Source organism: Sporobolomyces salmoneus, assembly GCF_050403485.1.
Source record: "Sporobolomyces salmoneus JCM6883 DNA, S_salmoneus_JCM6883_v1_ctg1, whole genome shotgun sequence".
Classification (NCBI taxonomy): Eukaryota; Fungi; Basidiomycota; class Microbotryomycetes; order Sporidiobolales; family Sporidiobolaceae; genus Sporobolomyces; species Sporobolomyces salmoneus.
Genome location: NW_027481162.1, coordinates 81,007 through 107,446, shown reverse-complemented (window position 1 = coordinate 107,446; position 26,440 = coordinate 81,007). Strand labels below are relative to the sequence as shown.

At 50.9% G+C, this 26,440-nt stretch overlaps 7 protein-coding genes across 7 annotated transcripts; 2 read left to right on the top strand and 5 right to left on the bottom strand.

Moving 5' to 3' along the window:
* Positions 1–1,142: 1,142 nt before the first annotated feature.
* On the bottom strand, positions 1,143–2,285 carry JCM6883_007335 (uncharacterized protein; the record flags this gene model as incomplete). The annotated part of the gene is made up of 1 exon (XM_076628166.1): positions 1,143–2,285. The coding sequence occupies one exon, from the start codon at positions 2,283–2,285 to the stop codon at positions 1,143–1,145; it is 1,143 nt and encodes a 380-aa protein (XP_076491567.1).
* Positions 2,286–3,142: 857 nt separating this feature from the next.
* On the bottom strand, positions 3,143–6,209 carry JCM6883_007334 (uncharacterized protein; the record flags this gene model as incomplete). Its single annotated transcript, XM_076628165.1, has 9 exons — positions 3,143–3,933; positions 4,002–4,289; positions 4,359–4,612; positions 4,685–4,706; positions 4,772–4,966; positions 5,023–5,087; positions 5,146–5,195; positions 5,268–5,624; positions 5,781–6,209. 9 exons carry the CDS (start codon positions 6,207–6,209, stop codon positions 3,143–3,145), a joined length of 2,451 nt encoding a protein of 816 aa, XP_076491566.1.
* A 314-nt stretch (positions 6,210–6,523) lies between these two features.
* Positions 6,524–10,096, bottom strand: PSO2 (DNA cross-link repair protein PSO2; the record flags this gene model as incomplete). Its single annotated transcript, XM_076628164.1, has 9 exons — positions 6,524–6,679; positions 6,741–6,765; positions 6,830–6,902; positions 6,991–7,086; positions 7,151–7,398; positions 7,464–8,459; positions 8,537–8,653; positions 8,733–9,223; positions 9,293–10,096. The coding sequence occupies 9 exons, from the start codon at positions 10,094–10,096 to the stop codon at positions 6,524–6,526; spliced, it is 3,006 nt and encodes a 1,001-aa protein (XP_076491565.1).
* A 120-nt stretch (positions 10,097–10,216) lies between these two features.
* On the top strand, positions 10,217–15,006 carry SMC3 (cohesin subunit SMC3; the record flags this gene model as incomplete). Its single annotated transcript, XM_076628163.1, has 16 exons — positions 10,217–10,228; positions 10,373–10,422; positions 10,506–11,035; positions 11,107–11,282; positions 11,356–11,581; positions 11,647–12,106; positions 12,181–12,280; positions 12,346–12,482; positions 12,548–12,700; positions 12,765–13,395; positions 13,460–13,673; positions 13,734–13,978; positions 14,044–14,506; positions 14,579–14,671; positions 14,750–14,878; positions 14,951–15,006. 16 exons carry the CDS (start codon positions 10,217–10,219, stop codon positions 15,004–15,006), a joined length of 3,675 nt encoding a protein of 1,224 aa, XP_076491564.1.
* Positions 15,007–17,578: 2,572 nt separating this feature from the next.
* HEM12 (uroporphyrinogen decarboxylase HEM12) lies at positions 17,579–18,945 on the bottom strand (the record flags this gene model as incomplete). Its single annotated transcript, XM_076628162.1, has 3 exons — positions 17,579–17,587; positions 17,653–18,168; positions 18,241–18,945. The coding sequence occupies 3 exons, from the start codon at positions 18,943–18,945 to the stop codon at positions 17,579–17,581; spliced, it is 1,230 nt and encodes a 409-aa protein (XP_076491563.1).
* Positions 18,946–19,383: 438 nt separating this feature from the next.
* On the top strand, positions 19,384–20,528 carry SCL1 (proteasome core particle subunit alpha 1; the record flags this gene model as incomplete). Its single annotated transcript, XM_076628161.1, has 6 exons — positions 19,384–19,424; positions 19,499–19,524; positions 19,604–19,698; positions 19,756–19,993; positions 20,072–20,400; positions 20,475–20,528. 6 exons carry the CDS (start codon positions 19,384–19,386, stop codon positions 20,526–20,528), a joined length of 783 nt encoding a protein of 260 aa, XP_076491562.1.
* A 408-nt stretch (positions 20,529–20,936) lies between these two features.
* JCM6883_007329 (uncharacterized protein) lies at positions 20,937–26,119 on the bottom strand (the record flags this gene model as incomplete). Its single annotated transcript, XM_076628160.1, has 5 exons — positions 20,937–20,992; positions 21,063–21,348; positions 21,410–24,913; positions 24,974–25,750; positions 25,814–26,119. The coding sequence occupies 5 exons, from the start codon at positions 26,117–26,119 to the stop codon at positions 20,937–20,939; spliced, it is 4,929 nt and encodes a 1,642-aa protein (XP_076491561.1).
* Between the last annotated feature and the right edge of the window lie 321 nt (positions 26,120–26,440).

Genomic DNA, 26,440 nt, shown 5'->3' with positions numbered 1-26,440 from the left:
CGTTTCTTCTACCGTTTTCGACAAGAAGCATGAGAGTTTGGAGAGGTTTGCTAGCCGGGACACGGACGAAATTGTAGAGGAGAGGTTGAGCGATGTCGTTGAAGACGCGACTCGTACGAGAGAGGGAGCAAAGTGATGATCGAGTCTCGTCCTCGAGCTTTAGCGTTCGAAACGGACTCGAGAAAGGAGGAAGCCGGAAATTGTCGACGATGACGCGGAGGAGTTCGACGGGTAGCTGAGGGAGCATTTCAAGTGACGACTCTTCGCTGAAGTCTGAAAGGTACTAACGGCGGCATTAGCTAAACACTCTCGACTAGAGGGAGAAGTGAGGAGCGAGGAGACAAGAACGTTGTTCGAAGTGCGTGTTGACTCACTCAGAAGCTCTACACTGCCTGCTCAGATCCTCTGGACTAACAGCCTGATCCTTTCCACCACTTTTCCAGTCGCTCAGAGGGGAAGGTGGACGAGGAGTCGAAGTTGTAGATGAAAAAGGTTGAGTGACGAGCAAGGAGACCGTAGGCGCTGGAGAGGCTGAGGGAGGTGCAGAAGGTAATTATGGGGGTCTCCGGTACTCCCGCTAGGTGTAGAGCACTTGGTGAGGTGTGAGAGTGAAGTGAAAGAGGGAAAGGAATTCTCGAGGATCGATCTCCCTCTTACCTCTGACTCGACAACTCAGGCTGAAGTCCAAGCGGTACTGATGAGATCAGTACGGGCTCTCGGCTCCTCAGACGCCAAGAAGAAATCCCTCCTCTTGCTCCTTCGGTGCACTGCGATTCGATTCTTTCGCGATTCGCTCTTCGACTTCACGCTCCGACTGCGATAACGCTCTTGACCTGGGCGTGGAGTTCTCGCTGTCGTCGAACGGTCTTCGCATCTTCCATAAGCAGTCCTGTCGATCGCTCAAAGTCGTCTCTTCGACATCAAACCCGTCAAATTGTCGCGAATCTTGCGTTGCTCGAGCCCTCCTTCGACCAGACGCATGAGAGTCCACATCTTCTCTCGGGCTTAGCTGACAAACAAAACGTATCTCGAAGACATAGTGCATCACAATGGAAGAGGAACAGGAATGGGGGAGAGACAAACGAAAGACAAGCAAGCAGAAAACGTTCGATCCTCCCTCACTTCTCGCCCCGGAATACTGCTCAGGACCTGCTCTCCTCTCCTAATCTTCTCTTCTGTTCCTCCTTTCTTGTCTTTCGTTGCCTGGCCCAGAATTCCCTCGAGACGTAGTAGTCTAGATAAGAATGAGATTGCGATTCGAAAACGACCTCGACTCCAGCTTTTTCGCCCTCCTTGATGACTTGTTGCATCTCGGTCATGATATCCGTTGATTGAACGCGTGAAGGGTGCCATTCGAGAGGGAGGTAAATCGACCCGAGTGACGAATTTTCGGATTCTCGACAGACGGCGAGCAAATTCAGGGTTGCTGCCGATGCCTTGAACGAGAAGGTTTTGGAATCTTGGATACGGATGTGCCGAGCGAATGCAAGGGATTGAAGCAATCCGGGCAAGGCGAGGGTCCTATAGTGGATATCGACCAGGATACGAGAAGAGTAACCGGAGAAAAGGCTACTGATGCCGAGACGGTACAGACTCGAAGGGAAGCCGATAGCGTCGAGCTGTGGGAGGAGCCGTGAGAGGTTCGTTGCTCCTAGTTGTCGCAATTCTTCGTCGTTGGTGACACTATTGAGTCCGAGAGCTTGAAGGGAGGGCAGTACTTCAGGATCCAGTAGGAGAGGAACAGAGGAGTCCAGCGCGCGGAAGTCGAGAGTAAGTGATTGAAGGGAAGTGAGCGGCTCGCGAGCGGTGTAATGGAAACCGGATCCAATAAGCTGGAGATTGACCAGCGCTGCGACGGAGGACGAACACGTCGGCACCTCCTCCAGGTTAAGAGTTGACAGGTCTGAGGACTTACTGGTATGTCGGACAAGGAACTTTAAATCGATCGGATCATGGTCGAGGCGTTCGATCGAGACACTTTGAAAACCTTTCCATCTCCGAAGGAACTCCTCGACAACATCTGCGTATGGGTTGGATCCCGCTATAAGCTCCTGAATGCCCGTGTGATTCTCTCTCGTTTCGAGTAAAAGTTTGATCTCCTCGTCGGAGTTGAAATAGACGATTTCGAGGAGAAGAGGTTGAGCGATGGCGCGAAGTGTCCGAGAAACGAGCGAGAGGGAACGGAGGGTAGATTGTCGATCTCTATAAGTGGACGAATGGAACGTGTGAGGGACGGTCGATTCGATAACTTTGCGAAGGAGTTCAGGAGGAAGAGAGGAGAGCATGTTGGCGAGAGAGAAGGGGCGACGGAACGCTGCGGCGTGTGCGGATCGTTGTAGTATCCGATATGTACTACGCACAGCAAGCAGGGTCAGGCTCAGACTAGGGACGAGAGGAAGAGCACCCAACTCAGATCAGGATCGAAGAGGGGAATTGCAAGCTTACGTAGGGGGAGACCGTGCTCGCTGTATGATCTATGTTCTAAGAGTGACCCGTCTGCACCTCGTCGACTACCTTTACAAGGGTTTCGGCCCGCCGAGCAGAGTTGTCGAGCGTTGAATGAGACGGGACGAAACTAGGAGAGAGCCGTGTAAGGTTTGTTCGGCTTATACAGGCTTCGAATCAGAGTGGTAACAGTCGTATTGTAGCGTAGCAGAGTCGAGAGTTTCGAGCGGATGTTGAGCGGGAAAAGAGCGAGCCGTGCATACAGTATGCACGCGTGCATTTTCGAACCATTCCTCGTGGACCTCGACCAGGCCTCAGATTTCTCGCACGATTCGGTCGCGACAGAGGGTACAGTCTGCAACATTCAGTACAGGAAGGATTCAATCCGATTCCAAGAGAAAGAAAAACAACGAAAGCAAGTAACAGACTAAAGGAACGAAGACGAAAGACAAGTGCGTGAACTGAGGTGCGAGTAGAAGGTAGATCAACAAAGTTACGAAAGCGAAGAAAGGTGCGAGTAGGAACAGAGGGAACTGAGAACCGAAACGAAGGAAGGGAATTTTGGTCGACTAGAAACGAGGATCAAGGGAATGTAAGGCTGAAGTTTTGTTGTTGCCAAGAACGATGAAGCGAGAGAGAGAGAGATGATGTAGAATAACGGGCTCGATGGAAGGTCGTTGAGAGAGCGGTGTTCAAGTTAGGTCAATCTTGCTGCTTTTCTTCTTCGGTTCTTGACGCCTGCCGCGATCCCTCCAACTTCGGCCTCCTTGACCTCGACGTCCGCATCCTCAACTTCTTGTGGTGTCAGCCTTCTCCTGCCCCGTGTACTCCCGGTACTCACTCGTGCCGATCTTGGTTTCCTCGCCGAGCTCGCGGGAGTCGTTCGTTGAGTTGAAGCTGAAGCCGGCGCTTTCGACGCGCGACTTGACCTCCTCCGAGCTGGTGTCGCTACTTCCTCCTCCTCCTCCTCGTCGTCTTCAGGAATTGACGAGATCGGTGAAGATTCTCTCGCGATCGATTCCTCCCTCATCCTCGTTTCTTCCTCGATACTCTCAGCGACGACCCCAGGTGATTCACCTTTCTTCTTCTTCATCTCGTTCTCGTCTTCCGCACTTCCATTCCCGCCGTTGATCGAAGGCGGAGCTTCGGGGCTGTCGTCCCTCTTCAAATCTCCGACGATTCCGCTTCCTTCCTTCATTGCGACGTCCTCCTCCTCCGCTTTGTCGTTGTCGTTCGCTTGAGATGGTACGTTCTGACTCGCGCCATTCGCCGAGAGGTCGCTAAGCGAAGAGTCGGAGAAAGCAGATTCCGGTTCTTTACGTTTGATCCCTTGCGGTTGTGGTGGAGCGAGCGAAGAAGGACCAGAAGGAGCGACGAGGGGCACGATGGGTTGCAGGGGCGATTTGTAGTGAGGAGGAGGAGGAGGCATTTGAGCGACCGAATCTTTCGCGAGAGCTGGAGACGAAGCGCGAGAAAGTCGAAGGTTCCCTGTTGAGATCGACTCGTTCAGTTTCGATCGCCCATATGACGAGGGCAGGAAGAAGAATGAGGCTTACCGATAGCTTGAGAATCGATCACACTATCTTCACTTTCCTCCTCTTCGCCTTCGAATCCATTCGATTTTGGCCGGGGACTCTGATCGAGACTGATTGCCGACCCTAATCCAGCTACGGGAGGGTTCGAAGTTGACACAGCCGGTGACGATTCGATTGACTCCGAACGAGCGTTAAAGCCGTTGAGGAGATTAGAAGCCGACATCGTTTCGGTTTGCGGCGGCGGCAGTCGAACGGTTCCGTTCGCTGGTTGCGGTAAGACTTCAAGCCAAGGATGTTTGATCGCATCGTCTGAAGCGTCAAATAATCACTGTCAGCTTCGGCTACGGGTATCCGGGATACGAGAGACCCGAAACTGACCACAACTCATTCTTTCCCTCGGATCTGCGACGAGTAACCTCCTCAAAAAGTCGATACAGTTGGGACTGTAGCCTTCCATGACGAGGAAGTTGAAGTCGATTTGACGGGCTCGCATTCTTTCGGGTAGAGGGGTCGATTCCGATTCGTCGAAAGGAGTTTGACAGGTGAGGAGAGAGTAAAGAACGACTCCTATTGACCAGGCATCGACCGCTGGGGAGTACCCCGCCGCAGGGTTCGTGTTGAGGATGACCTCTCTGCAAGAAGAAGGAGCACATTCTCAGTAAGTGGGAGAGCTGGCAGGAATGGAGAAGAAGCATGTTACGAACGGTGCGAGATACGTCGGAGTTCCTGTGTTATCGGTTTACATATATCAGTATCTAGTCACCAAACAGATGCAGGTAAAACCGACGCACCACACATAGTTTTGAGCATCGTTTGATCCGTCACCATTTTCGCCAACCCGAAATCCGTCACTTTACAAACCGGTTTCTTGCCCTTTGTCAATAACAAGTTCTCCGGTTTGAGATCTCGATGCGTGATCCCGACTGAATGAAGGTACGATACGGCTTGACAAACCATGAGGGCGATCTCGCGAGTTTCTCGTTCGGCTGAAATCGAAAGAGTCAGCGTCGCGACGAAGCATGGCGGCATGAGGTGGACTCACGGAGTCCTTTCTTCTTCATTGTGTAGTCGAGTAGGTCTCCTCCGTCAACGTATTCCAGGACGATCCTAGAAAGGCGAGAGAGTCAGCTTCGGCAGCTCAGATTCAAGAGTCGCAGGATTTTACCAGATTCTTTGCTCGTCTTCGAACCAGTCGTAGCACTTCACACAGAACGGCTGAATAGAGGCTCGAATGTATCAGCTCCAAACTTCCGAGGATTGAGCGAAGAAGACAAAGTGAAAACTTGCATGATCGAGTTGTTGAATGATTGTGATTTCCCTCGCAAACATCTCCAACGTTTTCGGATTATTCGCAAACCTCGCCTTCTGGATAATCTTGATCGCTACCATCGTTCCATCCGATCTCCTGACTCCTTTCCTCACACTCGCGAAACTTCCTTTCCCAATCTGTTCCCTCACTTCGTACTTTGAAAACACTTTCGAACCGGATTGTGATAGTTCTCCGAGCCCGTAAGGGTCAGTAGAGGAAGAGTTGATCGGAGGAGATTGGAAGATGTAGCGGAAATCGTTGCCGAAATCGATCGTTGCGGGTCCGAAAATGATGGAATCTCCCGGTTCTAGGATCGTTACTTTGTTCTTTCCGATCTACAGTGACGATGAGAGTTGTAGTGTCAGCCATCGAGGCCATCAAAGTGTCGGACGACGGGGTTTTCATTCGAGTTGAGTGAATGCGAAACTTTAATGACACATTTCCTCCTCACGATAGGCTGAAAAGTGGCCATAGAGGAAGTAGAGCCTTACTTTGATACCTTTGACATGAGTTCCATTCGTACTGAGGTCTTCCAACCTAACCAATCCATCCTGATCACTAATCGTAATCCTCGCATGATGATTCGAAACCTTCGGCGAATTCAATCTCAAATCACTCTTTGGATTCCTCCCAATCGTGTAGATCGCTTTCCCTCCGAACGAAGGCCGGATGAATTCCAATCTAGTTGGTCGATCAAATTCTCCTCCTCCTCCAACTCCTCCATTCAGTTGCGGTTCGGTGCCAGTCGAAGAGGTTTCACCGCTACCGCTAGAAGAGAGAAGGATCCCCCATAGGTGAGAGGGAAACGTTGTTGATTGTGGTGGTTGAGTGTCGGGTTGAGTTTGAGGTTGAGTCTGAGTGAATTGAGATTGACTGAAGTCGTAGCTGTCTGGGAGACCTTGAGATGGAATCGAGTCCATCTTGTACGAGTGCGTGTGAGATGGAGAGAGAGAAGAGAGAAGGAATCGGTTGAAAGTTTCGCAAGGTTCCGCACCGCGAGGAGTTCTCTCTTTGACTCTCTCGGATTCGTTACTCCTATGACAAGTCTCGATGGCTTACATGAGCCGTGTCAGGTAATCCGACCAAAAAACACGAAGCGACGCGAACGATTTCAATTTTTGGCAAAAAGCGTGAAACTTTCTGTTTTTCACGCGATGTCGACGGCCAGCGACGGCAGAGAAAATCCTATACAACGACAGAAAAAGGAGAGAGAAGTACTACAATAGGTGGATGATCACCAGTAATTAACATTCCTGTAAGGAACGACTTTGGGCATCCTCGCGTCTTGCCTTCGTTTCTTCTCGGCTGCCCAACGATCTATCCATTCTTTCATCTTGTTGCGCGAGTTGACATTGTGCACGTTGACGGTGGGAATGATTCGAACGTAGTCCTGCGAGAACGCGAAACAAGGTGAGCAGAGAAACAAGGACACGGAGAGAAGCGGGACGAACGAGTGAGAGACAGAAACAAGTCAATCTGTTCAAGAGCGAAGTCTCGTCAGTTCGAGCTCGCGCTTCCGAGACGAAACTTGTACACTCACTCGAAGAAACTAGAGTGCTCGGAGTAGGGAACTCCAAAAGCCATGCATTGAGGAGTCGAATCTCTCTGAGGATCTGTCTCGTCGGGGAAGACGATGTCAGTCATCCGTTCTCCACGCTTTTGCGACGAAGGTGAAGGAAGAGGAAGTGAGTGGAGGCGTACAGAGACCGGCGGGAGAGAATTTGCGAGATTGCTCAAGCTGCAAAATTTTCGGAATCGATGGAAACTTGTCTTTCGATTCGGAACGATAAGTCCAGCCTGACCCATCTCAATTCCACATAAGCTCACCGTACGAGCGTGTCAACAGAGAGGACGGGCTCACCAGTAGGTCGGAGTCCGATCATTTTATTGAACCCTCCTTCACATCTCGGTGCCTTGTATTTCGCCAAATAATCCAACATTGCTTCCCTCGCGATACTCGATAACCAACCGACATGTACTTGAGCTTCGAGAGGATCATCGGTCAAGAGGGAATGGAGGTCGGGGTCATCTTGGGCGAGGAAGAGCTCTTTTTTGCGTGGATCGGCGTAGATTTTGGTTGATAGTGCGTGAGCGATAGCTTTGACGATCCTGGCGAATGAGAAGTCGCTGTCAGTCGGAGGATAGAGAGGAGACAGAACGGAGGAATGACTCACCGTTCTTTTCCGATTGAATAAGTGCCGATCATCACCAACAATCGCTCATTCTTTGCCGGTTTCAAGTCTGGTTTCAAGTCCGATTTCTCGTCTGCTACAACTAGATCTGGTTTCTCGTCGTCGAGAGCGAGAGACGGCTTCTCCTCCTCTTCTCCTTCCATTTTAGGTTCGAGCGGAACCTTCGAATCTTCCTCCATCTTTTCTTCCGTCTTGACCGAGTTGTCCAACGCAAATTCGATGTCTTGCTCGATTTGTTCCTCTGTTACAGTCGGTACTTCTTCGAGCCCTTCAGTCGCGTTCTCGTCGTCGTTTCCTCCTCCTCCTGTTTCGAGGTATCCGAATTCTCCCTCTTCTCTCGGCGCAGGGGTTTGATCTCGACTCTGCGATTCTTCCTCCATCTCTCTAATCATCTTCCATTCCTCTGCTCCATCATCGTCTCCTTCTTCTTCCTCATCCTCTTCACTTCCTTTTCTCGCCATACTTTCTTCACCTCCCAAACCCAATCCCTCTCCTTCCTCCTCCCTCTCTTCCGGTAACGAATCCAACATCTCAAACTCCTCCTTTGCTCCTCCTTCCGACTTGACGTCTTTCCCATTCAACCATCCTTTAATCCCCTTTCTCTCCCCCTCTCTTCCGTCCGCTCTCCACAGTGCCTCCTCCCTTCCTTCGACAACTCGTTCCCTAACCAGATCCGCACAAGCCTGTATAACCAATTCCTGAGCAGGGAAACAATAACTCGGGCTCAAATACGTCGTATCGAGGTAAATCGAATCCAACTTCTTCGGAGTTCTGCCTTTGAGAGCGGCGGGGAGAAGCGCGGCGATGGGAGGAGGAGCAGGGTGGGGGAAGGATAAGGAGGGGTGAAGGATGTGAGCGGGAGAGGCGCGGAAATCTCCGCAGTGCAGGTGGCGGAAGATTCGGGAGGGGGTTTTGGAGTAGGGTGAGGAAGGGTCTGTGTGAGGTCCTTCGAAGAGGAAGAGAACGGAACCGGGGCAACTGGAGAGAGAGACAAGGGTCAATGAGGGGGTTGTAAGGGGAGGTGAGGAAAGGGGAAAATGGAAAAGAGCTCGTACTGGTTTGCGTCGATGAGAGTCACGTCGATACCTTGTACTTTGACGGTTTCGTTCAAAGGTAATGGGATGACCCATTTATCGTCGACGTTCAACTTGAGTTTGATCAGATTTGCCGTCCTTTATAATAACGAGTCACGAACTCTCTCACAGTCAGTCAGGTTCTCCTCCCGACTTCGAGGAAATTCGGTAGACTCACGTCAGACTGCAATAGATTGGACCATGTTGCCAACTCGCACTCAAATTCTGATAATGATCCGAATGAGCATGACTCAAGAAATACCCTTTACACCCTTCAATCTTCCCGTACCGGAACGCGTCTACCGTGATTTCCATTCCGTCGATCCATTTGTAAAAGGGGACTTTGCGGTCGGTACCTTTTGGGAGTCGACCTTTTTGGAGAGAAGCTTGGTCGGCTTGCTTCCATTGAGTTGATTCGAGATGACCCGCCATGAGGGCGGTGAAGGCATTAGGGAGACGGGAAGTGAGGGGCTTCGAGGTCGAGGGAGAGGGAGCGGGTTTCGAAGTGGAGGAAGAGGTAGAGGCAGTAGGTTGACGTGAGAAGAGTCGAGAAATCGGTGCGAGGAGACCTCTTTCGAGGAGTGAGGGTTTTGCGGATTCGTCTGTCGATGTTGTCGATTGATGTGAAGGAGGAGTGTCGAGACATGAACCGACGTGAACGTTCCGTTTCTGGAGCAAGGGCAAAATAGGTCAACGAGGTCTTTTCGACTTCTCGTTACGAAAAAGTCGTTAACTCACTTGGACAGGTAGAGTCTCAAGATCAACTCGACAGACAGGACATGTCAACCCTCCTTCGACTTGCAAATCGTCCTCATATTCGTCGTCATCTGAAGAAAGCTCAATCGTTTCTTTCTCTTTTCCTTTCCCTTTCCCGTTCGTGACCTCTTTCTTCGTCTTGACTTCAGCTTGTTCAGCACTTCGATTGACACAAACTTGACTATCCACCTTGGCTGTCGCTGAACTACCGTCGCCGTTTCCATCGAGGATGACTGATTTCGAAGTTGAAGCAACGACGACCGGTTTGATCTCTTTCCAACTTCCAAACACTTTCTTCTTCGCTTCTGCCGCTGCCCTATCTTCCTCTTGGCTAGCCTTATCCTTCTCCTTCTCGTCGACCTTGTTGTCGTCATTCATCATCCAGTCTTCCTCTTCGAGTACCATCTTTCCCTTTCCTTTCTCTTTCTCCTTGTCCTCATCCGGGCTCCGCTTCAAACCCGCTACTACTAACGATGCTGCATCTTCATCTGACGAATCCAAAAGCTCCAGAGTCCCTAGATTCCTATTATCCTCAATCAAAGGTTTCCTCACTTTCTTCTTCCCTCCTCCTCCTTGAACCGGTTTCTTCTTATTCCCACTGTTCGGAGTACTCGCTACTTTCTTCTCCTTCTTCTTCTGTGTTGTATTCGTGGTCGCCGAGGAAGTTGAAGAGGGTCGTTTCAAAGTGGCGATGCTGGCGGTCGAGGTAGAAGATGGGGAAGGAGTAGGACGAACGAAGGTATCGAGAGTACTGGTAGATGCTTTACTTCTAGGCGTTTTGACCATAAGATCGAGGTCGATTTGGGGAGTAAGTGAACAGTGAGAGATGAAGCGATCATCAGCGAACGAACGGGAAAGGCTTGTCGTCTACCGCTTCACTCGACTAATCTCGTTCGCGCGAGAGCGATGCATATCAAAGTGAGTATTCCCTTCCTGCTTTCATTACAGGGAACTCCAACTGACGGCCCGCTGAGTAGAGTCTTCGAGCAAGTTCTTCACTGTTTCATCTACTCGTCACGACGCGTTTGAATCCCTAGGACTAACGGTAGAAGACGTTCATAGATCCAAGGATTCAAATCATATCGCGATGAAACCGTAGTTGATCCATTCTCGTGAGTTCCCATTCACCTCATTCATCTGTCTCTGCTTTTCTCCCTCTTAGGCGCTGCTGCTGACAGTGAACGCTCGCTCGTAGGCCAGGATTAAACTTACTAGTAGGACGTAACGGATCAGGAAAATCAAACTTCTTCAGTGCTATCCGCTTCGTCCTCTCCGACGCCTACACCTCTCTATCTCGCGAAGAACGTCAAGCGCTCCTGCACGATGGATCTGCCGCATCCGGTGGAGGCGAAGGAGGAGCTGGAGCTGGAGGAGGAGGAGGATTAGGAGGAGCGACTATGAGTGCCTTCGTCGAAATCGAATTCGATAATTCCGATGGACGATTCCCTACGAACAAACCCACGATGGTCTTACGACGAACGATCGGTTTGAAGAAAGACGAGTATCAAATGGATAGGAAATCTACTTCGAAGGGAGAGGTTATGTCAATGTTGGAAAGTGCGGGGTTTTCGAGATCGAATCCGTATTATATCGTACCGCAGGGGAGGATCAATCATTTGACTAATCAGAAGGATCTGGATAGGCTACTATTACTGAAGGAGGTCGCGGGTACGAAGGTTTATGAGGAGAGGAGAGCGGAATCGACAAAGATTATGGATGAAACTAGTCAGTTTCTCTCTCCTTTCTCTTCCTCTCTCTCGAGTTCGTTGTGTGCTGATGATCTCGGTCCGGTGTAGATGTCAAGAGGGAAAAGATCAAAGATCTGTTGAACTTCATTCAAGAACGATTGGACGAATTGGAGGAAGAAAAAGAAGAATTGAAACAATATCAAACTCACGATCGAGCTCGACGCTCCCTCGAATACTGTATCTATCAACGAGAACTCAAGGATTGTAGTGAAGCTCTCGACGCGGTGAGTCTCCCTCTCCACTCTTCCTTTCGCTCGAGTCGTTGCGAGACTGACCCCGACTTGATGAGGATTCAAGATTGAGGAAGAAAGAAGAAGAGATATCGATCAATCGAATACCCGTCGAGAAGAATACAATCAACGAGAGAAAGAATTGACGGAAATGAACGATCGATTGAAAGCGATCGGGGAGAAACTCGAAGAGTTGAAAGTTGAACGTCGGGAAGGGGCTTTGGAGAGGAGGGAAAAAGTGAAACAGAGGAGTCGAGCGGAATTGGGAGTGAGGGAAATGGAGGAAACCGGCAGTACGTCGTTTCTCTCCTCTCTTGAAAGGTGGGAAGGGAAGCTGACGTACTTGATACGAATTCAGAAAAAGGACAAGATCGCCTCGCCGCGCTCGAGAAAGAGTTGGAAAAGATCGAAACCGACATCATTACCGCCGAAGCCTCACTCATGGAGTCTACGCCCGCCTACGAAGATGCCGTCACTCGTCAATCCCAACTAAGTCAATCCCTCGAAACCTCTCAAACGACCCTAAACGCTCTCTTCGCGAAACAAGGTCGAACTTCCCAATTCTCCACTCGTGCCGAACGTGACGAACACCTAACCGACCTCATTCGTCGAAACGAAGAGACTCTCGAGAAACGTCGTCGACGAGAACAAGCATTGAGGGAAGAAGTCGAGATGGGCAAGAAAGAGCTGGGACAGACTGGTGAGAGAAGGAGGGAAGTGAGAGGGGACATGGAGAGGAGGAAAGAAGGAGTTATGGAGGCGAGAGATCAGTCGAGAGAGTTTGAACAGGAGAGGAATGAAAAGATCGAACAACGAAAGTCAGTTTCTTTTCTCTCCATTCACCTGCATACGTATGGAGAGAAGGATGCTGATGGTTCTGTTACAACGATAGGGAGTTATGGAGGAGTGATACGAAATTGAGCGTTCAAGCGAACAACGCTAGTGAAACTCTCAAAACCGCTGAACGTACCATTTCGAGTACGATGGATCGGGTACGGATTCGTCATCAGTCATTAGTCAAGCAGAACTAATGCTTTGGCTGATTTGCCATACATAGGATACCGCGAACGGTCTGAGAGCGGCGAGAAACATTGCTCAACAATTATGTCTCGAAGGTTATTACGGACCTCTTTATGAGTTGTTCGAAGTCGAAGATCGGTACAAGACTGCAGTTGAAGTCACTGCTGGAACCAGGTGAGTTCCTCGACTCCAATTCCTCACGTTCAATCAAGACTGATGCGAAAGAGTTTGACCAACAGTTTGTTCCAAATCGTAGTCGACAATGACGAAACGGCGACGAAGATCCTCGAACGAATGATCCAAGACAAGAGTGGACGAGTTACGTTCATGCCTCTGAACCGACTCGACGTCAAGGAATACGAATATCCTCAAACGAATGAAGCTATTCCAATGTGAGTGATCTTCTCGGCTTCAGTGACTCGTCCTCTTACTGAAGAAGAGGAGGTCGCCATGTAGGATCAACAAACTTCGATTCAATCCAATGTTCCTCCCTGCGTTCAAACAAGTTTTCGGTTCAACGATCATCTGTCAAACTCTCGAAATTGCCGGGGCCTACACTCGTAGTCACAATTTGAACGCGATCACTCTCGACGGAGACAAGTACGATCGAAAAGGTTCCCTCACTGGAGGATTCCACGACGTTCGAAGATCCCGATTAGACGCCGTCAAGAATTTGAAGGCGGCTCAAGCGAAGGATGAGGAATTGTCGACGAATAGGAACGAGGTGAAACAAACTATTGCGAGGATCGATCAGGAGATTACCGGGATCGTTGGGAAAATCACGGTGGTCAATGCGAAATTGGAGAGGTTGAGTCAGGAAGGAGGCGCGTTACAGGTCGAGTTGATGAGGATTCAGGAGGAAGAGGATAGATTGAAGGGCAGGGTTGCGAGGTTGGAGAAACAGTTGGTCGAGCATGAGACGAACATGAAAGGATTGGAGAAGGAGGTCGAGATGATGAAAGCGGAATTGGAGACTGAGATGGTTGGAGGACTGTCGGAAGATGAGAAGAGGACGATGAAGCAGTTGAGTGAGGAGTGTGAACAAACGAAGAAGGATCTCGTACAGATTACTCAACAGGTCAACGAGGTACGTCTTGGTCTCTTTCCTCAGCAGCATGTCAAGGTTGACTGAGTCTTATTTGGATCAATAGCTCGCTTCTCGAAAAGATGTCCTCGAGATCGAACTCAACGAGAACCTCCGCCGTCGTCGAGATGACCTTCGCTCGAAGATCGAACAAGCCGAAGCTGCTCGAGGAGGAGTCGCTGAAGAAGACGAGGACGACAGTGGAGAAGATCTCGAGCAGAAGAGACGGGATCTCAAGAAGCTTGATCAATCAATCACCGAAATTGGGCAACGTCTCGAAGGTGAGTCTCTCGTACATCTCTCGCTGTAGCACTGCTCACTCTGTATCCGCTGTTGCTCAGAGATCGACAAGGAATCGGAGAAACTCTCGAAAGAAGCCGCCGACCTCGAGAAAGAGCGAGAGAAACGCGAGACCCAACAATCCGACGATCAACGCAACATTGCTCGTCAGCAAAAGAACGTCGAACGGTACCTCGCGAAACGACAGATCTTGACGCAACGCAAAGACGAGTGCAACAAGAACATTCGAGATCTGGGAGTTTTGCCCGAAGAGGCTTTTGTCGAAACTACCGCTTCTTCCGAAAAGGTTCGTCTTTACTCTCCTTCTCCTCCTGTCACTGAGACTGACTCTCGAATCCTTCCGCACTGCAGCTTCTCAAGAAGCTGCGAAAAGTCAACGAAGCTCTCAAAGGATTCGCGCACGTCAACAAGAAAGCTTACGAACAATACACCTCCTTCACGAAACAACGCGACGAGTTGATCGCACGACAAGAAGAACTCGACGAATCCCAAAACTCGATCCTCGAATTGATCGACGTTCTCGACGCTCGAAAAGACGAAGCGATCGAGAGAACGTTCAAACAAGTCGCGAAGAATTTCGAAGAAGTGTTTGAGAAACTCGTTCCGACGGGAAGGGGACGTCTCATCATGCTCAAGAGACAACAGGCGAGAGATGAAGACGATATGGACGTCGATGAACCGGAACCAGAGGATGGAGGAGTCGAGAATTACACGGGAGTTTCGATTCGAGTTTCGTTCAAGTCGAAATCGAATGAAGGACTCAAGCTTCAACAACTGTCGGGTGGACAAAAAGCTCTCGTAGCTCTCGCCATGAGTGAGCATCCTCTCTTTTCGAATCATGCACGCCGAGCGAAAGACGTGCTTGCTCACGCTCTATCGTTCTCAGTCTTTGCGATTCAGAAATGCGACCCTGCGCCATTTTACTTGTTCGATGAGATTGATGCTCAACTCGACGCCGACCGTCGTACTGCCGTCGCTGGTACGTCTTTTCCTCTCCGACTTCGAGCTGTTTCTCGTGCCTACCTCGACCTAGCTGATACCGTTCTCTTCCGTTTAGCAATGATCGACGAACTCTCTCAAGAAGCTCAATACATCTGTACGACGTTCCGAGCCGAATTGATCCCTCACGCTCGATCCTACTTTGGTGTCGTTTTCAATCAAGCCAAAATTTCGAGTGTCAAACGACGTAAGTCTCGAAGTCCGCTCAGTCACATCTTGTGACGACCACAACTGATTGAGTTCGTCGTCGGAACAACAGTCACTGCCGATGAATGCAGCACATTCATCGAAGCTGCTGAACAAGTTCGAGCTTAATCTCCTTCTCCTTTTCTCGACCCGACCACGGTTTCTCTGGATTAGAAACTTTCCGTGCTTTCTCAACTATATTATACCATTCGGCTGTACGTATCAATGCTTCTCTCAGCCTCTTCTCGCTGGTGAGGCCCCCCAAGGGTGGTCTTGTGATTTCTTTTTCTGTCTCTTTTCGGTCGCTATGATTTTGTTGTGAATGGAGGTTATTTCGTCTACTCTCTGACTCGACTAACCGTCCTTGCTTCTCCTTGACTCGAGACTGGCGAGGAGGGAGAGTAAATGCAGAGGCGAACCGTGCGCAGGGTAGGAAGGGAATGGGCTTTCGAGGGGTCTTTACTCTTGACTCTTATTTCTTCCGCACGCAGATAGCACGTCTATGAGTAACGCATCTGTGAATTCTCGTTGATCTCGAAACTGCATTGGCTGCAATACTGACTCTGTCTCTCCCTCGACCAGCAACTCGATCTCCACGACGGGAACACCCGCTCGAACCCTTCTTCCCCCATCGAACCCACCCAAGGTGTGTACAGAACGATGGGAAAGTTTCCCTCCATACCACTAACGACTTGCGAGAAACAGGAGAGTCGACCGTCGAGCCTCCTCACAACTCCTTCGACAACCTGCCCGACGAACTCCTCTGGCTCATGATCAAAACAACCGTTCCTCATACATATCACTCGAGTAGTATAAAGAACCGCCAGGTCACCCTCGAAAGGCTCTCCCTCGTCTCTCGTCGGTTTCGCTCGATCGCTCAACATCTTCTCCATCTGGTCGAGTGCCTTGAAGGATTCCAAGTGGAGGAGCTCCTCAATCGGTACCGAGATCCCCCAGCGCAAGAAATCTATCTCTGCGCTGTGATCAAACAACAACACTTGCAAAACTTGGTTCGCAGCTGTCAAAGGCTCGAAAGTCTCTTTCTCTGCCACGACTTCGCCAACTGCGGACCTCTCCTCGATCTGAGCTGTCTATCGCAATGCTCAAGTGGGTTCCATCTCTGCTGTCATGCACGCGAGGACTTCACTGACCGAATTTTTGAATCGCTTGCATCTGCGAAGATCTCACCAAGTTGTCCATTGTCGAGCACTCGTATTGTCTCGCGACCCCGACTCCTCTCGTATCGCTCAGAACCCTTATCATCGATACCGAAACGATGAACACGGTCCCTCAGTTCCTAAATCCCGAACTCGTACCCGCCCTCGACTCCCTCGAATTGATCGGCTTCAGAGAGTCAAGCGATCTCGAAGATCTCCCGACGACTTATCTCACTCGTTTGCTACCTCAACTTGACGCCATCGTCGTCTCGTACGATTGCTGCTGGGAGGAGGACGAGCCCTCGTTATTCGCTCCTTACGCCGATCGCATCCTTTTCGTAGTTGACCCTCGCTGGGTCGAGCCTCCGATTCTGCCGACTACGCGTCACGTACGGATTCACGGACGTACTTCGAAGCACGTCGAGGAGAAACATGCCGTTTTCAGCGCCATTTACGAACTGATTCGCCTCTCAGAACCTCTCAAGCTTTGTTCAGTCTATCTTGACTGCTGGATGAAACCCGCTCCAGAAGATTCAATTCCCCTCGTTGCCGAAAGAACTCGCCTGTTGGAAAAATGTAGGAGTTTGAAGGTGGAAGTAACCTATACAACGGAGGTGAACTCTATCGAGTCGCCATCATTCTTCTCCGACGAATTTGTGGCGAGTCAGAGGCGTAGGCGCAGATTAGGAAGAGAAGCGGCAGGGCCCTGAATGATACGTGAGAGATACCTTCCTTTATCTCCCATTGCATTTTCTCCCTTAGCTCGTTACGAAGCTGACCCTCTATATGGAACGCTAGACACCCCCGCGGACTTGGTTGGTAGAGGAGGATCGCGACCGCCTCTCGAAGGAAACAACATTTTTCATCTTTGAGCTCGGTTATATCTTGTCTACCTTCCTGCGTTCTAAATTCCCTTCTTCACTTTCAAACATCTTCGTGCTGTACTGTATTCTCGTTAGATTACAAGATATCATACCTCAAGCGTGAACTGGCTAAACCCCATTCTGGCAGAAGCGGCGAGCGAATGTGTCGGCTCGTTCCCTCGTCCCGAAGGCGTGTTTCGACGCTAGACTCTAGTCGACACTGGTTCCTTTTACCGTACACGTAGGTAAGTCTCTTCCGACGCTCAGATTACGGCTGCGGCCATTGAAGCATGAAGTCGAGGGGTGAGCGCTTTGGTGAGCGAGACTTCAGCTTCGTCGAAGTGGGCATGCGAGCAGGTTCCTCTCGCAACGTGTCTTCGTGGAGATTCCGAGGCATGCCTTTAACGTATAGCTGGTGCTGCCAGACCAGAACTCGACTTGAGAGCGTCACAGGGCCGCCGAAGGGTTTCGAAGCCCTTGCGATGCTAGAGTGCCCAAGTGAGTCGCGATGAGGAAGGCTCAGCGTACAGCAGAAATCCTACGCTACTCTCCGAGGTTGTTCGCAGCAGTGGACAACAAGTCGGACCCAAAGAGTTGCGACTTTCTTTTCGTTTTGCAACAAGGATTCGATATTTCACACGAACAACGACGCGCTCGTTAAGCCCTTTTCGCACGATACAACTATGCATCCTGCGTGGATTCGAAGCCCACATGATCAGCTCGTCCATCTGAGCTGGAACAGACGCAGAACTCACGGGATCCTCCTCGCTACTCTTCTTGCTACATTCCTTCCTAACCCTCTCCAAGAAATACCTCGCATCCTCCGGTTTAACTCCCGGAGTAATCCCATGTCCCAAATTAACGATCCACCCTCCCTCAATCCCTTCTTTCGCACACGTTAAGAACCCATCTGGACCCCAAGTCAACCTCCTCACTTCTTCCTTGATCGCCGGTTGACCTCCCAACAATACAGAAGGATCCAAGTTCCCTTGCAAGGCGACTCGAGATCCAGTGTGTTCGCGGGCGTAACGAGGAGTGACGGTCCAATCTAGACCGACGGTTTCGTAGCCGGATTGAGAGAGGTCGGATAATTGTTGAGGAGTTGTTGCGCCTTTCGCGAAGACGGTCATAGGGGGACAAGGGAGAGGAGTAGGGAGAGAGGAAAGGTGTTGTTTGACGAGAGTGGGGAGGAGGCGGAGGTACGGGAGGATGAAGGTGGAGAAACCATGAGGAGTCAGACAGTCGGCGTTCGTATCGAAAACTTGAAGGAGCTGCAACACGAGATGCGCCGTGTCAGACTCCCGGGTATCAGTTAGCGGAAGAGAGAATGAGAGATAACTGACTTGAGCACCTGCTTGAACTTGACCTGCCAAATATTCTGCACTGACTTTCGCGATCTTCTCCAACACGGCCTTTGCGTTCTCCGGATCCTTGTACGTCCAACTCTTTGCCTTCTCCCAAGTCTTACTTCCACCTCCTTCGACCATATAACCGAAGAGAGTCCAAGGTCCAGCACAGAAACCGATCAAAGGTACTTTCCCTTCCAATCCATGTCTCGTCTTCGTAATCGCCGCATAAACGTACTTCAACTCCTCGAAAACGTTCGTTTCCCTCTCGAGGATCCGTTCCTTCGCGTCTTGAGGGGATTGTAAAGGTTGAGGGAAGTGAGGTCCAACGCCTCCTAACATTTGTACTTCCATTCCCATCGCTTGAGGTACTACGAGGATATCACTAAAGATGATACTCGCGTCCAATAACCCTTCGAATCGTCGGATCGGCTGTAGAGTGACTTCACAGACGAGTTCGGGAGTTCGACAAACCGTGAAGAACGAATGCTCCTTTCGGACTTGTTGGAATTCGGGGAGGTATCGTCCGGCTTGTCGCATGATCCAGATTGGAGGAGGACGAGTCAAGGAGAGAGGAGAGCGGTTGGAGGCGGATTGGAGGAGTGCATCGTTGAGCAAGGGAGGGAACTCGGAATCGGATCGGGGGAAAGTGTACGAAGTGACCGTAGTAGGATGATCGATCTGTTGGGCTACTTGTGTCATCTTCTCGAAAGTACCGATCAGGCCGGAGTGAGGAGATCAAGAGAGAGAAGTTTCGCGATCAACTTCTCGACTTCCTCCACTACTGCACACCACTCATTAGACGTAAGTTTGCTAATCTGAGACCGTAGGAACACCATCAGCCTCCAGCTTTCGAAGATCGGCACTCCAAAGTCTGGCAACGTTAGCGACTCTTGATCAATCCAACCCGTCATCACCTCTTCTCCCTCCTCTTACACTCGACACGGCTACTGTATCAAAGGATCGATTGTTGGCTGCGAAGTACTTCGAGCTAGCTGGAACCGCGAACGGAATGTCAGTGAAGTGGAAGATTAGATGACGACGCTCTCTCCCCTTTCTCACCTCTAACGACCTGCAGGGACATCAAGATAGTCCGAAGAAGATCCTGAACACGACACTGACGCTCCCCGCTACGAGTAGATGTCACGTTCTTCATACGATCGCACTCTCACAATCTTCAGGTTCGTTTCCCTCTCCTCTTCTCTCTCGGCTCTCATTATGTCGATGGCTGACGACGAGCTATCACATCTAACAGTCCCGAAGGACGGCTGTATCAAGTCGGTGTGTCCTTGTACTTTCCCTCGCTTTCTCCCTCCTTTTGAGCTAAACTCTCCCTCCTCCGCCTTCTCTCTTGCCATAGAATACGCCTTCAAAGCCATCTCTGGATCCGGTCATACTTCACTCGCGATCAGGGGTAAAGAATGTTCAGTAATTGTCACTCAAAAGAAAGTACCCGTAAGCCTTTCCCTCCTCCCTCCCTGTCTTCCCCTCTCACACTCCCCGTTCGTGCAGGACAAGCTCCTCGACCCTTCCTCCGTCACTCACATCTTCCAAATCACCCCATCAATCGGCTGCGTCATGACAGGAAGAACGGCCGACGCTCGTTCTCAAGTTCAGCGCGCTCAATCCGAAGCGTCCCAGTTCAGGTACAAATACGGATACGATATTACGCCGGATTTGTTGGCGAAGAGGATCGCAAACATTAATCAGGTTTATACTCAACGAGCCGCGATGCGTCCATTAGGAATTTGCACGTTCACTCCCTCTCCACGATATTTGTTCTCTCTACTTTCGAGTGGGTGCTCATACATTTCGTGAGAGTCTCTAGCGATGATCATTATCGGACATGACCCTTCCCTCGGCCCTCAAATTTTCAAACTCGACCCTGCCGGTTACTACGTCGGTTTCCACGCTACCGCCTCTGGTCAAAAACAACAAGAAGCGACCAACTTGCTCGAAAAGTCGTTCAAGAAGGGATGGAAATTCGAAGAGGAATTGAAAGGACGTGAAGAAGTTGTTGAATTGGCTTTGAATACCCTCGGAACGGTACTTGGGACGGATTTGAAGAAGGGCGAGGTTGAGGTAGGGGTTTGTGAAAAGGTACAGACTAAGACGCAGAAGGAGAATGGGGTAGAAGGAAGGGTTGCGTTCAGAAAAGTGAGTCTTCGTGTTTTCCTCCTTCTTCGCTGAATCTCCGCCTGATACTGACCGTCGCTTTGAACGTGCTTCAGCTCACGGAGGAAGAGATTGACGAACATCTGCAACGAATGGGAGAAAAGGATTAGAAAGCTTCGAAGTTTTCGTCTTCCTTCACTTCCGTTGTTTCTCCTCGTCGTTCCCTTTCGTCAATGTGCAAATTCACCCTAGTACCACACAATCACTGCCCTGATCTAAAATGGCTCTCTAGAGAGGCCAAGCCTCGTATGTCTCGACGGATACTCGTTCGAGAAGAATTGAATTCCGAAAATTTCCAGTTTCATGAGAATCAAAAGAGGGCTAAATTAGATACAAGTTGACGAATGAGAGGATCTCACTTCGGAGTCGAAGCGAATAGGGTATACGAGCGGTGGAGAAGGAGGAAGGAGAACATCGGGATGGAGAGAAGAGAGCGAGGGGTATCGACGATTGAGGGAACTACGAAAGTTGCGTGCGAGTAACGAGAGAAGCAAGGTCTATGAGGGAGGAAGGGAGAATTAGAGGAGGGATACAGCTCCGACGTCGGTCAGGAGTCGTTGTAATCGAGCGATAACTACTCAGTGCGACAGGACGAGATCAGTTCTCTTATTCAACCCCGTGCAGATCAAGAGTGAGAGACTCACCAGCAGGAGGGAAAGCTCTCTGTTCAGCCATCGCGACGATCTCTGCCGCAGCTCTAGGTTCTCCAGCTTTCAATTCCGCCTTGACCATCATTTCGTACGTCGAAGGTTCTCGATACACTGGCGCATCGACGGGCATTTGAGTCGAAGTCGAAGTTCCGATTTGGTGGTGATGCTTCGGATGACGGTCGACGGGGTGGTTACCGAGAGAAGCGACACCGACGGGAGGATCTTGCATCGCGAGGAAAACGGCTCGAGCTCCGGCGAAATTGTTTTGCGCGGCGTAACCCTGTCAACGAGACGCGTTAGTACAGCAGCAGTGAAAGAGAGAGAAGAGAGTATTAGTTCACCTTGATTAGAGAGTTTGCGACGTAAGCGGTCATTCGAACTCCTTTGTTCTTCATCTCTTCGAGGTATTTGTCGCAGAGTTCGGGCTTGTTGTTCGCGAGGATAGCGTTCAATAGAGCCTCGTAAACGACAGCATCGGGAAGAGGACCATTCGGGTTTTGTCGAGTCGAAGGGTGGTGAGGGATCGAATCGAAGATGGCGATAGCTCGATCGAGGTCCTTCGCGACTGCACCGTAAGCCGTGATCATCGAAGCCCAATGAGCGCCCGTGACGGAGACTCGACGATCCTTGACGAGTTGAGCGAAGACTTGCTGAGTTTGTTCGAGATCGGGTTCGCCGATTGATCCGTAAGCGTCAAGGAGGAGTTTGTAAGTGTGACCAGTCGGGGCGACCTTCGCTTTCACGAGTTCGTTGTAGTAGTGAAGGGCACGTTGTCGGTCAGGTTTCGTCGAGGTGTAAAACTGCATCATCGTGTTGTAAGGAGGAACTCGAGGTTTGAAGTCGGATTGAGTGACCATCTCGTTGAAGAGGTAATCGGCCGCACTGTCGTCTCCAGTCTTGCAACAAGCGTTAATGATCGCTCCGTACGTGATCGAAGTAGGTTTGATCCCGAAAGTCTTCATCAATTCGAAGTATTCGAGGGCCTCCTTTGCGCGACGAGCTCGAGAAAGTTTCGAAATGAGTGTGTTGAAGAGGTAAACGTTCGGTCGGACGTTGTAACGTTGAGATTCTTCGAAGAGCATGAGAGCAACGGCGGCGTCATCGGTCGTTTCCTTCATGTTGAGAATCATCGCGGCGTATCCATCGGCCGAGGGAGCGCAACCAGCTTGAATGAGACGATCTCGGTGGTGTCCAACGTCGACGAGTTCTCCAGCTTGAGCCAAGGCGATAATCATTTGATCCTCGAGTCGAACCCACGCGAGGGATTGAGCTTCCGGTTGATTCGACATTGCTTGAAGAGCCGAGTAAGCGATGAGGTAAACTTGACGAACGTCTTGAACGAGGTGTTGACGACCGAGTTGTTCGACCAATCGACCGTACGAAACCGGGTTCGCGAATTTACCAGCTTGAGCCGTCGAGTGAACCAAAGTGAGCGCCTCGGACATCTTGTTCTCGCGTACGAGGTTGTCGATACGAGTCGAGAGGGCTGCGTCGAGGTTGTCAGATTCGAAGGAGGGAGCGGGAGGAAGTTCGGCAAAGTACGAGGGAGGAGTCGAAGGAGGCGTCGGGAGGGTTTCCTGGGGAGCGTACGAAGGTTCTTCTTCTCCTTGGATCGAAGACTTCTCAGTCGCAGAGGTTGCGGTAGCGGGAACGGATTCAGCGGAAGCCGAGACGGGAGAAGTAGACGAAGTGATTGCTTGTGCGACGGCTTCGACAGGTTCTTGTTCGGGTTGAACTCCTTCGACGAGACCTTCGTTAATCTTTTCGATGAACTCGAGAATACGAGCTCGGGGGAAACCTCCAACCTTGAGAGCACGAACGAAACCGGCGTAATCGTAATCTTCGAATCCTTGAGGAATCTTCGCTCCGACGTGGACGAAATCGTTGAACGCTTGTTCGAAACCGGGGAATTCGAAACCAATTTGTTGTCCCTTCTTGACGAGAGCTTGAGTGTAAGCGAAAGATTCGAGGATAGTGAACCAATGGTCGCCAGAGAGTCGCTCTTTTCGGTCGACAACTTGTTCACGGTCTCGTAGGTAGGATTCGACGACGACGGGTACTTGATCCATCGCGGGTTCCCATCCGATAACGAAACGAAGTTTGCTCGACCAACTGACGACGGTGACGGCTTGACGAAGGGAAGGACGGAGAGTGGGAGAGACGTGACCGGCAGTCACGATTCGACCATTCGAGATGACAGGTTTGAGTCCGAGAGCTCCGGCGGCGATATCCGTAACGCGAATGACCCAATCCTTGCGACTTCTTCCTCCGGTTCCACGTTGTTCAGGCGACGAAGAATCGATCGCAGCGCGAGCCATGACCGCTCGAACGATATTTGCGTATTCGACGAAGGTTTCCTTTGCCTCGTTGAAGCGTCCGTAGTAACCGAGAGCTTGAGTCATCCTTCCGAGGAGTCCAGTCGAGAGTTTGAAGTTCGAGGATTCGCCGTTAAGGTATCCCGCCTTCGTCGCTTGTTCGAACTTGCGTCGGAAATCGGTAACGGTGTCGAAGATTCGTTGACGTTCCTCCTCCGAGGTCGTTTGCCAGGCTCGAGCGAGGTTCTTGTCGATTACAGTGAAGAAATCGCTGATCGAGAGACCGAAGTCGGGAGAGGCGCGGTTGAGAGCAGAAAGGTAGATGTGGTTTACGAGGTCGAGATCGGTCGTGTCGATAGCCGAGTAGAGGCACATCGAGTAGAAGTGAGGAGGAGGGAGAGCGCTGTTGGGGGTTTCCGGATGAGCGAGTCGATCGAACCAACGTTTCGCAGCTTCAAAGTCGCCAGCCTCCGAGAATCCGACGACGACGTGACCGACGAGTCGTTGATTGAGAGTATCGGGATAACCGGCGGGGAGAGGTTCGGGAGAGTTTTGCGCAACGAGAAGACGTTCGAGGAGGGTGACTGCTCCGGTCGGGTCGCCGGCTTTGAAGAGGGCTTTGATCGTGGTAGACCAGGTCCATTCATCAGGTGACATAGACGTTTGTGCTGCTACCTCGGGATCGATCTCGACATATTCGGGAGAGGAATCGAACTTGTGTTTGATCGAGGTCGTTCGATACAGCGAAACGGCAGAGGTTGTGGGAGGTCGGAGGCTTCCGTCGGCTCGAGCGGCGAGGTAAGATTCAAAGACGTCCATGACGAGTTCCTTGTCCTTTTCGACCGTTCCATACATTTCGATCAACGATCCATACGACCTGACTGAAGGAGATTGACTTTGACTCTTCTCCAATCGAGAGAAGATCTCGAGGGCGAGGTCGACATCCTGTCTAGCTACGGCGCTCTGGAGTAGAGTCGCAACGATCGGAGTTGGGAGTCGGTCACCGAAAGATCCGAGAGCTCGATAGATTTGAAGTGCTGGAGTGAAATAATCGAAGTCGGGACTTTGAAGGGCGTTCATTCGTTGCCGTTCTCGTTCCATGAGGTATCGGTTCTCCTCCGCTTCTCGAGCCGGGGTTTCTCCCTTCTCTCCCTCCTGCGTGATCGCCTCCAATGTCGCAGAATTCCAAACGCCTCGCGCGGCTCCCGCCAACTCCTTCTTCTTCATCCTCTTCTGAATGAACTGAATGTTCCTTCGAACCTCGTCGTCTCTTCGACAGAACGCGCGGAGGATGAGTTCGTAACTCGTGAGATTCGGTCGAAGAGTTTCGTGTTCGAAGAGTTGGTTATAGAGGGTGATGATCGTGTCGAGAGGCGTATCGGGTTTGCGGAGGGTGATGAGGGCGCGAAGAGCGTTGTTGTGAGTTCGGGTTGACCAATTCGAAGGGTCGGCGAGGTAGGCGCGGACGGCTCCTTCGACGTTTTCAATCTTGCCAGTTCCCTCTGCTCCTTTGATTCGGTTCTCTTGATCCTGTTTTTCGCAAAAGAGTCAGACGCAGATATCAAAGGTTAATTCAGATGTCGAACTCACGAGCTGTTCCGAGTTCAATTCGCTCAATTCGTGAATCGGTCTACGCGAAGGCTTCCTCTTCTTCTCTTCCTGTCCAGCCCTGTCAACTCCACTCGACGGTGGGCGTTTCTCCCTGACACGAGTCACTTTCGGTCCTGAAAAGGTCGATTTGTCGAGACGGACGGGAGAGAACAAAGATGCAGAGTTTCGTCGAGTTAAAGGTTTCGAAGCGGCTGGAGGAGGTTCGGATGTGAAGGGAGTCGAAGAGGGGATAGAAGTCGATTCAGGCGTGGGAGAAGGGGTTCGGGTCGTTTCTGGTTGTTCTTCTGTTCGGGCTGAAGTGTGAATTTCCCTTCGTCCTTCGACTTTCGGACTTGTCGGTTGTTCCGATATACTCGCCCGCCTCCCAGTCTTCCTAACCATTTCTGCCTCGACTCGTTCCGGTCCCAGATCGATCTGTTCATGTTCCTTCTGCATTTCCTCAACTTCCTCCGTCCTCTTTCCCTGACTGAACGCCGAGTGATACCTCCTCTGCATCTCTTGACTACTCAGTCTCACTCGGACCGACGATAATCCAGCTTCTTCGGCATGGAGTAAATCGGTAGGGACGATCGAAGTGTTGCGACGAAGGCGGAATGCGAAAGCGGCGGAAGGGGAAGAAGTCGAGATGGACGAGCGTCGATCTCGTAGAATACGACGATGAGGAGAGGAGAGAGCATTTCGGAGGTTGTCTTCGTCGTTGGTTGAATTCGTTGAATCGGATTGAGCTGCTTGGGCTTGAGTTAACGATTTTCCAGTCTGTGTTCCTCTCTCTTCTTACGTCAGCTTACTCAAGCTACTCGTACGATGTGCAAGACTCACCTGGAATCCCCAATGACTACCCCAACTTCCAGCTTTCGAAGAACTTCCACCTTGCCCAGCTCCAGCTGAAGCCCCAGCTCCCGCTCCAACAGCTCCCGCCGCAATCCCAATCACTGTCGCACCTCCTGCACTAGCTCCTGAACTGTTCGCAGCATTCTGAGCTGCACCGAATACGTTTGAAGTAAAGTCGAATCCGGGAGAAGAAGTCGAGGCGGAAGGGAACGCGGAACGGAGAGTGGTGAAGTGATGTTGGGGTCGGAGGGATTGTGCGAGATGGGTGAGTTTGTAGGATAGGTTCACGACCATGCTGAGAGGTCGGACGAGTGTGTTGTACTTTTTTGGTGAGAAAGAGCGAGGTCAATTCAGCTCGAAGCGAGACTACAACGGGAGGGGGATTAGTGCTGGAGAAAGTGTAAGCAGTGAAATGTGGACTGACTCTAGTCGCTACGAGTCAGGGAGTTGACACTCGCGAGTTGCCGATGAAGAGAGAAAAGTTTTGAGGAGAGTTGGCGGGAGAAATTCGAGGGATAGGAGAGTAGGAGCGGAGACGAGTCAACGCCTGCTCTGGTATCGATGTCGGATTGTTCTAAAAGGCTGGCGGTGGAGAGAGAGAAACAAGATCTTCGA